Here is a 14282-nt window from a genome sequence, read left to right on the forward strand (position 1 = left end):
ATAGTGAATGGATTTTAATATTTTTCTTCCAAAGAATATGGCAAATCACTAGCTGTTACTTGCTTCTAAGTGTGTCCAAATATTATGTGCACATATGAACTTTAGAGTACAAAGCATTAATTTTCTATTTTTCCAGAAAGACTAGATTTTGTTTCCAAATGGGATATTTTTAGCTCCTAGCTATCCTAGCTACTCAGTGCTATTCTAGTTAGTCACTGACTAACAGAGTATTCTAATAAACAGCAGTTTAAATAAACAAAACATGCTTATTTTATGGACATGAGCAAGAGCAAGCAAGCATCAAAGCAAAATCTTGCCTTTAAATAAATGTGTGCCATAATGCACTTCTGAAATAATTTCTGGGCAGAAAAAAAAGTCAGTGATAAATTTACTGTTGGGATTCAGTTTTGTCTGATCTTGCAAATGTGATTTTCACCTCTATCCTAGTAATTTGGTAATAACTATAGGATTCTTATCTTTTGAGAAATTTACCAACTGCCCGTTTAGTCTTAACAAAGCATTTAGCCAGTTGCATATATTCCATGAGGGCCACCGAAAGGACACACTTTTCTGAAGATAGCATAAATAACATTCCAGTTACTGTAAATGTCAATAGAGGGAAATTTTCTGACTTAGTAAGATGCTACTGTCAAAGCCAGGTGTTAACTCTTAACTGCTTGGCCTTGTGGAGGGAGAGCATCATTCCTACATACTTTTGTCTTTTGAGTAAAGAAGGACTAAAAGAGAACAATTTTTCAAGGACTTTCAAGATGCAAAATCACAACATGAGCTGTACTAGATTCTTTGTTCCTTTTTTTGTGTTTCTACTGAATTTGCTAGTTCTTCTCGGTAAGTTCTAGGAAAAATCTGATGCCTGCCCAGCAAGCACATAATTGAAGATTTAGGAAATCTATTTTAATTTAATTGAGGAGCCATTCAGGTGTGAGCTTAACATGAAGATTCATATGTCTGTGTATAAATCACTTTAGTTGTTTGTCACACACAGGGACAGAATTTATAAAAATGAATGAAATGAAGATAAACAGAAGAAGCTAACATCTTGTCAGTGCAGTCATCTTTTGCAGTAGTGGCCATTTAATGCAAAATGCAACTCATTTTGCCCTAATACATAGATTTTGAATGCAATGAAATAAAAACTACTCTGCAGTGCTTCAGGTAATATTTTTAGCAATATTTCTTGAGGAGCTTTCAAGAAAAAAAAAGTGAATGGTCTTTCACAAGTGAAAATCTTCATGCCCAAGTCAAGTTGCTTGGTTGTGTGTGGTGAATTGTGGGCCAATGTACAATCTCAGAATTGCAGATATTGAGGAAACTTACCAGTGTGTAAATATTGGCAGACAATGCTCAAGAGATACTAGTCTGTGGTGACAGGCAGGCATATTTCCCTATTATCTTGTATTTTGAGGCAAGAAAGGTTATAGAAAGGAAGTTTTCACAACAGCACTTTTTTCTGGAAAATAAGTAGGTGCTGCCACTAGACCTTTGTGGGTGACCTTTTGCATTAGGGCTAGACATATTTCCACTTACTTTTTTCCTCCTAAGACAGTAAGTATTCTTAAAAATTAAATACTTTGAATGGGAAATAATGAGGGAGGGCAGAAAGAAGGAATAAACTGATTTTGGTTTTTTTAGTTGTATAACATGGGGAATCATGTTTTGACTGAAATGAGATAAATATTTTCTCAACAAAGACATGCATATGGAGACTGAGTGCTGTAAAATTTAATGGTGTATATTTCTACTTTTCTGGATGTATATACATAGTTCCATTTTTACCACTGTCATCTTTGGTGTAATTTTGTTTTTTCATCTCTTTTTGGGTTGTTGAAGTCTATGGCATAGTGTTTCAAGGCTAGCTTTTCTCTGAGTATTCTATATTCTGAAGTGTTATTTTTTTTGGTATGGATACATGCATTACAGCAAAAACCATATTAAACGAACGTTCAAGAAAAAGGTGTGGAAAGGTGAAAGGAGATAATGAAATATTGAAAATGGCATGTGCTTCACTTCTTCTATGTAAAATAATAAAGAAATTAGTTTGAATAAAATCTGCAGTTATTATACGCTTTTGGATAAGCAAGCTACTTTGTCCACTTATGTTCCTTATGTTCAGGGATTGAAGTGTGTCTAGCCCTTCAGATGAAGGGAAGATAAAGAACATTTTATTTTAGCACAAAAGGTATTTTGGATTTTCAGTCTCTTACTCTTCCACTTATTTTTCCTTTTTCTTCATTTTACAGCTTCTGCGATCCCGGATAATGGAAGGAGATCCTGCCTAAAGCTTAAGGTCTTTGTGCGACCAGCAAGTAAGTTCTTCAGATTAAGCTTTCAAGGGTGCCTTTCTAGTGCATGCTTTACCATGTGGTCTAGTAAACAGCAGATTTTTTTTTTTTACTGTTAAATCTTGTATCTGTTCTGTACATACAGCAATGTTTATGTTATGATTCTCATCGTATTTTCTTATCATTTTTCATAAAACTTTGTTTTAATTACTTGGCAGTTGCTAACTTGTTGTTTCTTGAACTGTGTACAAATGGAAGACTTATCCTGGCATTTGGACAAGTGCCACGGAATTTAAAATATGAATATGCTTAATTATATATAGTAAATAGAGAGAAAAAAAGAGGAAAAAAGGAAAGTGGGGAGTGTAAGGGTGTTTCACTAACATATTTGGCTGTTATCTCTATTTTTGTTATAGACAGCTGTATGAAAACTATAGGTGTTCATGATCGTGTTTTCGATGTTAACGACAAAGTAGAAAATTCATTAGAACCAGCAGGTTAGTATGCTTAGAGAATCTCTTTTAACAAATGCGTGTATCCCTCTGGTGCTTCAGTACTTTTTTTCCTCTTCTCTCTGCATGCTTTGCATGGTACAACTGCTCTGCTTTTGCACATTTCTAGCAGTGCTAATACAGCTTTTGGTGTATTTCCTGTATCCTTATTTAATGCAGGGAAGTAAATATGTTGCTTTATTTGTTTTTTTGGGGTGACATGGTTTAGTGAAATATGCTGTGTGCCAGTGTAAAATTTCCACCAGTATCCTGAAGCCACTGGCCCATCCAAGCCAAGCACCCAGCATGCTGGCAACACACTCTATTTACTAACTGGACCCAAAGATTTAGAAATAAGGTCAGTGGGCATACTTCATGTATTATGTGGTTTCAAAAAGACGTTCAGAAAAAGAGGACTACCACTTGTTTAATGCCAGTGCATGATACAGGTATGCAACTAACTGAGTTTATGCTTGAAAAGAAACTAGTCCTTTAAAATTATATATAGTTGTGTGTATACTTGGTTAGGCAAAGTATTATTTCACCTATGTGCATCTACACACACTTACAAACACTGGTATATAGATAAATACATAAATACAAATTTCTCTTCTACTTTATTGAAACAAACTGAAGTTTTGGGGGGCTTTTCTTGCAAAGCACTGCCTTAGGAATAAGGATGCCCCTCATCTGCCCAGGGCAAACTTACATTAACCTCCACCATCAATCAAACTAACATGTCTCTGTGTGGAAAGTGCATGTGTATTGTTTGTGTGGCTGGTGTCAAGCTTGTGACAGATAGAAGTGTATATAATTCTAGGGGTAGGAATAACCTGAACAACTTAAGTCAAAATTAGGTAGGTATGTAGCAAAAGTATTTGCAGTAGTGGTATACATGTTCATTTTATGTGTACCTACGCACTGCTCACATGTTGTATTAAAGCCTCAATAATTAAAATTAACAGTTAAATAAACAAAACATGTCAGAAAATATTGCCCATGTATCGTTTAGTACATACCCCAAAGAACAGATTACCAAGATTTTTTTCTCTTATGCTATTTGAATATCAAGCAACATTTTCTTTGCATATGAAATAGCATTAATTTTTGCTCTTTGTTGTATGCAGATCCTTTAATTAAAATTCACTAGTTATACATAAGTATTATAAAGCTTTTACAATTTAGCTGATTTAAATGGTTTACTTATGGATAAACAATAGAATTTATTCTTTTTCTTTAAAATAATTTTCAGATCTTTCCTAAAAATTTGGAGTCTGAAAATCAAAGATGTTCTCTAAGTAAATCTAAATGCAAGGATAGTGCACTTACATTGGCTATATTTATAAATTTATTAACAGCACTCTTCTACAGAAGACACTAGGATGTTCTCTCACTGTCTCTACCTATGAATTTGAAACTCTCTGCACCTTTTTACATTTGTGATTTGGTGAACATGGTCTAATTAATGTGTCTGATACTGTTGGCAAAAGAGATCATCTGAGTAATACATGCCTCATTTTAGTAAACTTCCTAAGTTTTTGTTTCAGCACTGCTGCTCACTTCCCACTGAATGGCTACACCTAGCTAACATCATCACAAAAGCACATCATTAGAAAGCACCAGGCAGACCAGGAAACCAAAATCAAACAAAGAGCATCCTGCAGTCTGAGATGAAATACTGTTTGTGTTACCAGGAGGAAATAATAACTTTAATGAGAAGGTTTGATACCACAAAATTCCCACTTCTGACATCAATGTATATTTGCATTATTAATTGGGTCAGTGACCATTAGATAATCAGTCACTCTGAGATGTGCCAACTGCTGTCACATGTCTCTGTCATTGGCCTGTTAGGGTTGCTGCTGCCTTGGTGGATCTTGTTGCATGTGTTCTGTGTCGTGTACTAATTTACATGTCTCTGACGAGCATCTTCTGCTTCTGTGCTCTCCCCTAGCCTGCCACGGTCTTCTTCCACAGTACACAGAAGAATCGGAAGGCAGGAGGGTCATGTTCAGCAGATTACTCACTGTCATCTTTCTTGTAAAAATCACCATCTGTGTGATTTTTGGATCCTTGTAATTTCACTGGTTTTGTTCAGAAATTTGTAGAGATCTACAATGATTTCACTCTCAGAAGCAGTGGAAGTAATTTGCTCTATTCTTATTCCTCCCTGTCTCTTTCTTCTTAATAATAAAAACCAAAAAGTCCTTAAACAAAAATTGCAGCTGTGCATATCTGAAAGTTATACCTGAAGCATGTCATGTAAGGCTGTGTGATCTGAAAAATTCATGGCTGTCAAAATAATTTTTTCTATATTGCTGGTATTCCCAGTTTTAGTAGTTACTTTCTGGATTTTACTCAGGAATCTTTTCTTCTTCACCACTTGTCTTCAAAGTTTCAAATGAACTTTTCTTCAAGCCTTAAAACTGTGCAGTTATGACTCTGCACCTCCAAGGAAAATCATATTTGTAAAGTGATTTCCATAACTGCAGATGAATCATGTGTTCTAATATGTGAGTGCAGAAACCTTGTGACAGCATTGAGAGAAAACCCAGGTGATTGCTCGAAAGGAATCCCTTAATGTTAAATGAAAATTTATTCTTCTGTGAAGAATGGCTTTATAAAAATGGCATAATAGAATATCTCCATATTTTTCATTTAAGAGAAGTAATCTTTTTAGCTTAGTGCTTTTTCATTGAGTTTTTCAGCAGTAGCCAGTGTTCCAGTTGTTGCAGTATCTGATAGTCAGAGAGAATGAGGATTTATTGCTGCTACAATAAATAGGTTCTGCCCTATTGTGTTTTAGTGCTGACTCATTGAGGTAATTAGGCCAAAATTGTTGACATTCAGTGTTGGAGATTCAGACTTACTTGCAATTCTAGAGATAGAAGGTGATACACATCATTCTCCTCTGTAGTTTTAGTTCATCAGCAGTGAGTAAATGTTTCTAAATTGGGAAGAGCTAACTTTATATGAAAGGAGGTAGAACTGACAATTAACACAGGGGTATTTTTTCCCTGTTACTTCTTAAATATGTTTTACTTGAGAAGCAAGCTTTTGTGAAGTACTGTATTCTCATTGCAGTGTCACCAAAGTACAAGACTGTAACTCAGAAGTGAAATGTGAAGCAACTTTTGGTATTGATGACCAGTGAAAGCAGCACTTTTCAGAAGCCAGCATTCACTATATTTTTAGATTCCTTTGGAATAATTCTGTAGGAAAAATACTAGGGCCTTGTTTGGGCCCAATATGCCTGGGAGGGTCTCCTTGCCGTGCACGGTATGGAGCTGCAACTTAAGCCATTCCAGCCAGACTTTCTCACTGATGCCACAGAATCACAGAATGGTTAAGGTTGGAAGGGACCACTGCAGGTCATCTAATCCAACCTCAGTGCCCAAGCAGGTCCCCATATTATTCCATTATGTCCAAATGGCTTGTGAGTATCTCCAGTGAGGAAGACTCCACACCCTCTTTGGACAATCTGTTCCGGTGCATAGTCACCCACACCCACACCCACCTCTTCAGGTGTAACTTTCTGTGCATCAGTTTCTGCCCTCTGCCTCTTAAGCTATTGCTTGGCACCACTAAGAAGAGATGTCCCTTTCTTACAAACATGAACAAATTTAGAGTGAATCAGTGCTTGCTTTTCATACTTTTGTCTTGAGCAGCAGCGAAACTTGTTGATAAGCCTTATGTGATTATAACATCAATTAGTGCTGGAGAAAGTACATGTGATAAATTGCTAATTCAGTTTACTGTGCATCTTGCTGTGTAACTGAGCTGGGGCTGAAGAGCCTATTAACCCAAATTATGCTAAGTGCTCCACTGATTTTGTGCTAGATGTCAAGGGCGTGTAAAAGAAGGAGCTTGCTTGGAGCCAAGTAACACGAAAGGCTCCATGACAAAGCAGCATGGTGATCCCAGCGTCCTGACTCCTGCTCCCCTTAGTGCCTCCAGCTGGAACTGCTGAGGTCTCACCCAGTGTAATCATGGCAGTGCAATTTTTTAAGATGGGAACTATGAGACAAAAACATCATAGACACATTGACATCTCTTATAAAATGGGGAGCTTATGCATAAGTAGGTGAGATACTATTAGTTTTGCTGGAAACTTAGGCATTCTAAAATAAAATTACAAATATATTTTGAGGTCACTTCACACTTCCTAAAAAGGTTTGGCTTTTTTCTTTCACTTAGTAACAAAAAACAAGCGCTGACTTTTTATGGCAAGCCTCAGACTGATTGCTTTTTGAATAGCTAAATTAGATAGCTTTGGATATGGAGGATATGGAGAGCTTTGCAGAGAAAAATACCACAGCTATAACAACACCAAAGTTGATTTTGACTTCGCCTACCTTTTCTATTTTACAAGCTGTGGCTTTTAGGCTGATCTTAACTTTACAAAAACTAAACAGAGCTTTATTATGTATCATATATTTAATATTTGCTACTGTGTTTTCTTCTGCCTCTAATGCATAAGCATGTTTTCCTAACTCAGCTGGTTCTTTTTTCATTAGTTCTAGCAGCATATATGTAAATCTTTATTTTGTGTATCATAAAAGGTAGTGAGGTTTTCCAGATTGAGTATGTATTCTATAAAATTGGCGATTGTCATGTGTTAGCCTTTAAAATTTTGTTTCAAGAAAGAAGGAATGATCTTACATCTCCTGCTCATCCCCAGATGCAACATACCTCAGTGGACATTTTTTGCTTGGAAGGGGGGCCTATGCTTGGTCTTACAGGCTGTCATTTCAAATTCTGGAGCCAAAATCTGTAGCTGAATAAGGGGATTAACTGCAAAATTAATTCTGGGAATATGCAACACTTTTGAAAATCAGGTGTTTTTATTTAGCTGCCTCCTAACTGATGTTGCTATCTAATGTGACATCCCAAGTTAGAGCCACAATGTTTTAATGGAAGAGGAATCTTTCATTCCTCAATCTGCTGAAATCAGACTTACTTCCTGCTCCTCTGGTCTTCAGTGGGAATTTTGCCAGTAAGAAATGCAGGACTTGGCCCCAAGTTGATTACATAATGAGGTATTACACGCTTGTGAATGTCAATGACAGCACAAGGTTCATTGCCCTATTTCATAAAGGCACTGAAATCTACTTACAGTTGTCGGCTCAGTGAGAGTTTATTAAGGATGCAAAATCTCATTGGAATGTATGCTTTCTGTTTGAACAGATGATACCGTACATGAGTCAGCCGAGCCTTCCCGTGGCGAGAATGCGGCACAGACACCAAGGATACCCAGTCGGCTTTTGGCAACTCTATTGTTCCTCCTGGCAGTGCTTTTGATATTATAGCACAGTATGCTCCAGCAACCTGTCACAGAAAATATCAGGGTCTTGGAACATCAAAGATCCACCTAAATGCTCATCCCAGGAAAGGGACTTTATTGTTTTTGCAGATGTCAAATTGTTATTTTTCCCTTTTCTTCTCCCTTTTAGCCTGAACTCAGCAAAAATTTGAAGGGGATAACTAGCTTCAGCACCCACCCCTACCTACCCTGTGACTTTCTTAACCCCTCCATATAAATAAAAGGACTCCAAATGAAAATGCCAAACTATAATAGTGACACTAGTGATTCTTATTTTCCTCTGCATTCTCCTTTAAGAAGTCACCTCTGTTAGCTCACTGTGTCATCCATATGTGGACGAGGAAGTGTAGTGGCAGATGCAGTCAGTGAGGAATGAGGAAAGTGCGTGAAAACCTGGGAGAGTCTTTCTCTGTGATACAATATTTATGCCTTCTCATTCAGCACTGTAAGATGGTCATGCAAGGCATTGTGTCACCATGTCAGGACTGGAGGGGAGATGTTAAAAGGTAATATAACACCATTTCCTCCAGAAGTTTCTAAATGAACAGGCTTCTGAAAGGGGAAGATGATGTTTCTTATAGGACTGTCTTGAAACATCTTTGACAGTAAAGTTTGTGCTCACAAATAGAAATGCTGTCTTTGGTGAGAGGAAAAAGTTAGAATTTAGGAATGTTAGCACACAGCAGGCAAGGTCAGATTTAGGAAACTTCACTGGGGGTGTGAGTGCCTCTGTTATTTCGTTTTAAGGGGATAATGCACACCGGATTATTTTATTTTAAAACAAATCACCGTGGTGCTAAAATTTTTTCTTGAAATGCAGAGGCACTTTTGAGAATAAAGTGACCTTCCCCAGCGCTGACTTAGTAGCTGATGGCCTTGGATGCTGCTCTGGGTGTTAATACATGCTAAAAGAGGACATCGGTGGCCAGAGGAAACATGTTTGGGACACAGGATCTCCAGTGTGCTCTTGATTTGTCTCTCCTGTAAGTTCCTAAATCATGGGAATAAATCACATGTAGAAGAAGCCAGGGCAGTCTAATAGCGTTGTTTGGTGGGGGGAAAGAAAAGAAGTGTGGAATATGAATTCAATGTTGATTTTTTATCTTTTCCCCTTCCAGTACAGTTTGAAGAGTAGAGGAAACGTGTTTATCAACTGGAGATAAACTAGATGGGCTCCCAAAGACTTAACAAAATATTTTTTTAAAAATCCACTAGAATAGAAAATACATTATTTAGATATACTTTATGCTGAGAGTGAGTATATATGCTTGTCTTATTTAAACATGTGAGAGAAGCAGTAACCCTTGGTGCAATTAGGAAATGGGACTGTCTTGTTTGGTGAAATTAGGAGTGACCCTGTTTAAGGAATCTGAGCCTTGGCTAACAAAACTTTAAAAAGTAATTTGCCAGGAAGTGCAAGCCTTGGGGTATTTTTTGGCTAGGTTGCCATGAAATTTGGACTGCTAAGCATAATAAGTGAAATTTCAGACCCAGACTGAAACAGAGCTTTTCTGACAAAAACTGTGGTAATTAAGTTAAATGTGAACCAAAACATGGAGCATATTCAAGCAAAACAAGATTTTTCTATATTAATTATCTGTCTGTCATTACAAAATTGAGTGATGCCATTAGTGGACAGCACTTCATAGGCTTTTTACTTTTAAATGAAGAAAAGCCTTCCAGAAGTTGAGGCAGGAGAGGGGAAAATAAATTTGAGATGTAAAAGCAGGTTTTATGCATTCTGAGCTATGACCTGGGCTTGCCTGATATCATACATGTTCATGAATGCAGGGCCTATACTTACAGGAGGAATGCAGGAAATTTGCTCTTAGTGTGAAGTGCACAGAATAAAGGTACACAGTCCAAACAGTGAGGGAAGTCATCATCTCATTACAGGCTGTCTGGTACTTTGCTCTCTTTAATGTGTATATACTTGATACACACACTAATACTTCTTGTAGGTAGGAATTAAAAAAGCTTTGGATGAGGTGAACTTAATCAGAATGCACCTTATCAAATGGATTATTAACCAGAGTACAGATAATATTGCATGACGTGTAACCATATTAAAATAATTTATAGCAATTGCAGGCAATCATGCCAGTAGTGCAAATTTGATGTAGAAATGGTCATCCTTTGTCTCTGAATGGAGTTGAAGACATACATTCACCTACAGTAAAGGATTGTCACTAGTGTTACTCCTGGTGAAACTCACTCCTTCATATTGTCCCAGAGCCTTGCTGTGTAGGTGAGGGATTACACAAGCGATGATCCCCAGGCTGCTCAGCATGGCTGGGAGTAGCGTTCCAGGCACTGCCAGTTGGATACTTGATGGCATTAGGCAATCCCAGTCATACCAAGTACATGAATGGTGGGCTTTGTGTTGTGTTGCAAACCTCTGGATACTTTAAATGCAGATGTTGCTGAAAATTAAGATTTTTGCTCCCTTACCCTTCATCTGCCTCAGCTCAAGTCCGAGGTACAGATTCTCCCCAGTCTAGGTGGGTTACTTATGCCCATGACCTGCACTTCTGGCTGCCAAGGGCATTGCAATGTGAAGCAGGCAAAATAGGGATCAGTCAGTTTAGTGGATACTGTGTATCCTTCAATAGACAAGGTTACATTTCGTGTTAGTTTAGAATATTGTTTTGTACTGTACCTACCTGGATGGCAAAGGAAAGACAAGTAAAACTTAAAGCTATGTTCTTTAAATTCTGTATTATTAGCAACCTCTGTTGTATATAGTGTTTGATAATAAAGTATTAATTTGATTCTTATGTCTTTTGTAAGTGAGAACAATAGACTTTCAGGATATTAAAATCACATGTTGATTACAAGACAGAGCTTTGAAGCATCAAGTGTGATCATGGCTGAGAACTGAGAGACAAGTGGCCATGACACTGCAGCATACAGGACTCATCTTTGAAAATTGTTCATCTGTTGCAAGACTTCACAATGTCAAGACCTGGAACAACATGACTTTTGATGATCAGTGTTTTGTCCTCAGTGTTTAAAGGTCTTATGTTGGAGCCCTGTGATTTCTGTGTTAGTTTTGTTCTTTTGTATCATGTTTGTTTCTAAAAAGACTTTGGGGATATAACAACTTTTCTGTTATTTTGTTTGTTTCTTTCTTTTTAATTTGTATTTTTTTTCCTCCTGCTTTCCTTCTGGATTTGTTTCCATTAATAGTTTTTTCCAGAAAGGATCTTGCCAGTGTCATGTGCGATATATGTATGTACTTGGTTCCAAAAGAACTAGAAACAAATTTGGGAGGTACTGAGAGTAGTTGAGTAGATTGTTTCCTTTCCTCTATAATTGTGGAAGGAAAATGGTTGTATTTGTACCTGTTGATTCCCACCCCTAGCCCTCAAAACTGAACTTAATCCATTGCCTTACGAGTGCAGTGGTTCAGTCACTTTCAGAGGTTTAGAGTGTTAACTCTTCCCCTCTTTTCATTACGCTTGGATTTTGTAATCACCAGTTTTAATGTACAACCCTCCACACTTCTCTTCCCTCTTCCTGCCCTGCCTCCTCCCCCACCCTCCTCCTTTTTTAATTTGGAGCTGTGAATGGGCAGATCTGTTTCTGGTCTGGCATCACTGAGTTTTTCCCATGCATTTGCCCTCGAGCTTCTCAGATGTGAGACAAATCTCCCTACAATAGGCTTGCTGCCATTGTCTGTACAGTTTAATAGATGCTGGCATGTTGGAGGTTACCCATGAGTGTGCGAAATCCGCTTACCATGCTTACTCTTGACACCCCATTGAAGACACTCATTGTGTATGCATCTGGGTATGAAAGTCCAGCTCAGTGTGGTCCTGTGCTTGTACTGCCCTGCTTTGCAGTTTCTTTGCACTTATTCATTGAGTGCTGTTTTTGAAATGCTTACATTATATAAACTTAAAAGAAAATGTTAAAAAAAACCCACCCAAACCCCCTGCCCCATAAGATCTGTATTTGTATATACACGTGTCCGTACAATTATACTTAAATAAAATTAAAGATTTTCATCATTTTAATTGGTTATTTTAGACTACATTTTTGTTTAATTAACTGTCTTTTCATTTTGTGGGCTGTTTTTTAGTTTCTACCTTACCCAGAAGCATAGAATGGTTGGGGTTGGAAGGGTCCTTTCAAGGTCTCTAGTCCAATGCCCCTATAATGAGCAGGGATATCTTCCACTAGATCAGGTTTCTCAGAGCCCCATCCAAGCTGACCTTGAATGTTTCCAGGGGCACAACAGGCAATGAGAGGAGTATGAGTGGGAAAGGGTGAAAAATGTGCACCATGGGCACAACAACTGAGTACCTAGAGCTGTAACTACCAATATCCTAGCAGATCTCTGCCCTTCACCCTTTTTAATGTGTTTAAAGCTCTTCCACGTACTTAAGAGGGTAAGGAGCTATATCAGCCAAGTGCTGGTGCATTACATGTTTGCCATCATCACTTTGCCCTGCTCTGGGCCTCGCAAGCAATCTTCCTTCCCTGGGTAACAAATGCTTGTAGGGTGCAACTCTTGCTTCTTGAAGAGCAGAATCAGTCCCAGAGCTGTGCAAACAGGGCAGTTGCAGTCTGCCCCCTCTCCTCAAGATGTCTCTCATACTGGCAAAGAGATGAGGTTGGAACTGGCTTTGGAATATCAGCCATCTTTTTTTACAAAACATGCTCAGAGCAGCCAAGCCTAATGAATGGGAAAAGTTGACCAAGGGTTCATCCTGAAGGGAAGGGGAAGAAAAGTGGAAGCAAGAAACTGGATGGCTTTCCTTCCTTCCACCCTCCCCACAGAGGCTGATGTAGAGGCCTCTCAAAAAGTACAGGACTGTGTTGGTGTTGACATATACTCAGGTCTGAAATAGTTGTCTTTGGCAGTGTCTGCTCACTACTCATATGATACATTGAACCTGAGAATTTAGGTCGTAAAAGGTGGGGAGTACGTACCAAAACCTGTAGTTCAGGCACTGTGCATTCAAAACTGCTATAATTATACTGTGTTAGCATTAAACTCACAGAAAGTTTTTTATTATATTTAATTAGTTGACAGGGCAGCAAATACTAATTATAACTTACTATAACCTTCCTTAAAAATGAGAAGTGACAGCTTAGTGAGAAGAAAAGTGTGTCTGAGTATTTGATACAAAGAATTGATACACCAGATTATTTTTCCTCTCAAGCTGTGATGTTACAGCCAGGGCAGGGTTATAAGTGACACATGTTCAGTATGTTTTAACATAATAGCCATGTCCAGAAAATATCCTGCAGTCTGACACACTTAATAGCCTTTGCTCAGAAGACACTCTGCTTTTGCTAAGAATGGTATTTGATTTCATTTTTCTGCATTAGTGTGCACAATGGGCCTTTGTACTCCCTCATCTTCCCCTCTGCAGAATATTTCTGCTCACAGAGTACCTCTGAGGGCATTCTTAGGAATATTCAGGCATGTATCATACTGCTATAATATGGTTGTGTGCCAAAGTGGTTTCATTCATTTAAAACAAAGCTTTGATTTTTCAGGTTAGGGATGTGGTAACCAACTGGGATGGTTAAATTTTTTACAGGCTTTAACAGCACAGGAATGAAAAGTGCCTCGTTCTTATTTTTGTTAGCATTTGCCCTTCCTGGGAAGTTTAGTTTAAAACATGATGCCACTTTATGTTACAGGTGTATGCACAAGAGCCCAAACCAAGACTCAGTCTTCACTGTAAGGGCTGCAATGCAGACAGCTCTTATACATGACTATTTGTGTTTGTTTTCAACACATTTGATTTACTTCTGCTAATCCAACAACCTGAAATACCACCAATTTGAATTTCTGTTAAAATTTTCCCTTAGACCACATAGAAGCTTTTAAAGCAGTCTTTGTTAGATGAAAAAGTAACCTCTAAGGAAAATTCAAAAAGGAGAGATACTGCAAAAATGTGCTACGTAGGTTTTCTGTTGATTCTCTCCCCCCAGATAAATCTGTTAGCTGACTAATACTGTCAGTCATATTTCATTTGGAAGGCTTCAAACCACAAGATAACTCTTGTAGCCACCAGCACATCTTGAAACACTCATTTTTTCTATGATGGTTCTTCACGCAAGTTCTCATGTCCTTTGATTACACAAGGTGGAGTATAAATATGAGAAATTGCAGGGTGGTAAGCTAGATATGTGTTTGGAGAGAAA

At 37.9% G+C, this 14282-nt stretch overlaps 1 protein-coding gene across 5 annotated transcripts in view; it reads left to right on the forward strand.

Moving 5' to 3' along the window:
- Positions 1–12136, forward strand: part of EFNA5 (ephrin A5) — a 208692-nt gene extending 196556 nt beyond the window's left edge. For 3 of the 5 annotated variants that reach the window (XM_042028055.1, XM_042028054.1, XM_042028056.1), the window contains 3 exons: positions 2262–2327; positions 2720–2800; positions 7982–12136. In XM_042028055.1, the coding sequence (XP_041883989.1) occupies positions 2262–2327; positions 2720–2800; positions 7982–8103 (269 nt within the window). In that variant the 3' untranslated portion in view covers positions 8104–12136. The remainder of the gene's footprint in view (positions 1–2261; positions 2328–2719; positions 2801–7981) is intronic. The other 2 variants (XR_006016060.1, XM_042028057.1) reach the window with 2 other exon arrangements.
- The last annotated feature ends 2146 nt before the right edge of the window (positions 12137–14282 follow it).

The sequence above is a fragment of the Corvus kubaryi genome, unplaced genomic scaffold (genome assembly GCF_017639235.1).
Source record: "Corvus kubaryi isolate FWS band 111438036 unplaced genomic scaffold, C.kubaryi_AGA036_p1.0 37302, whole genome shotgun sequence".
Lineage (NCBI taxonomy): Eukaryota > Metazoa > Chordata > Aves > Passeriformes > Corvidae > Corvus > Corvus kubaryi.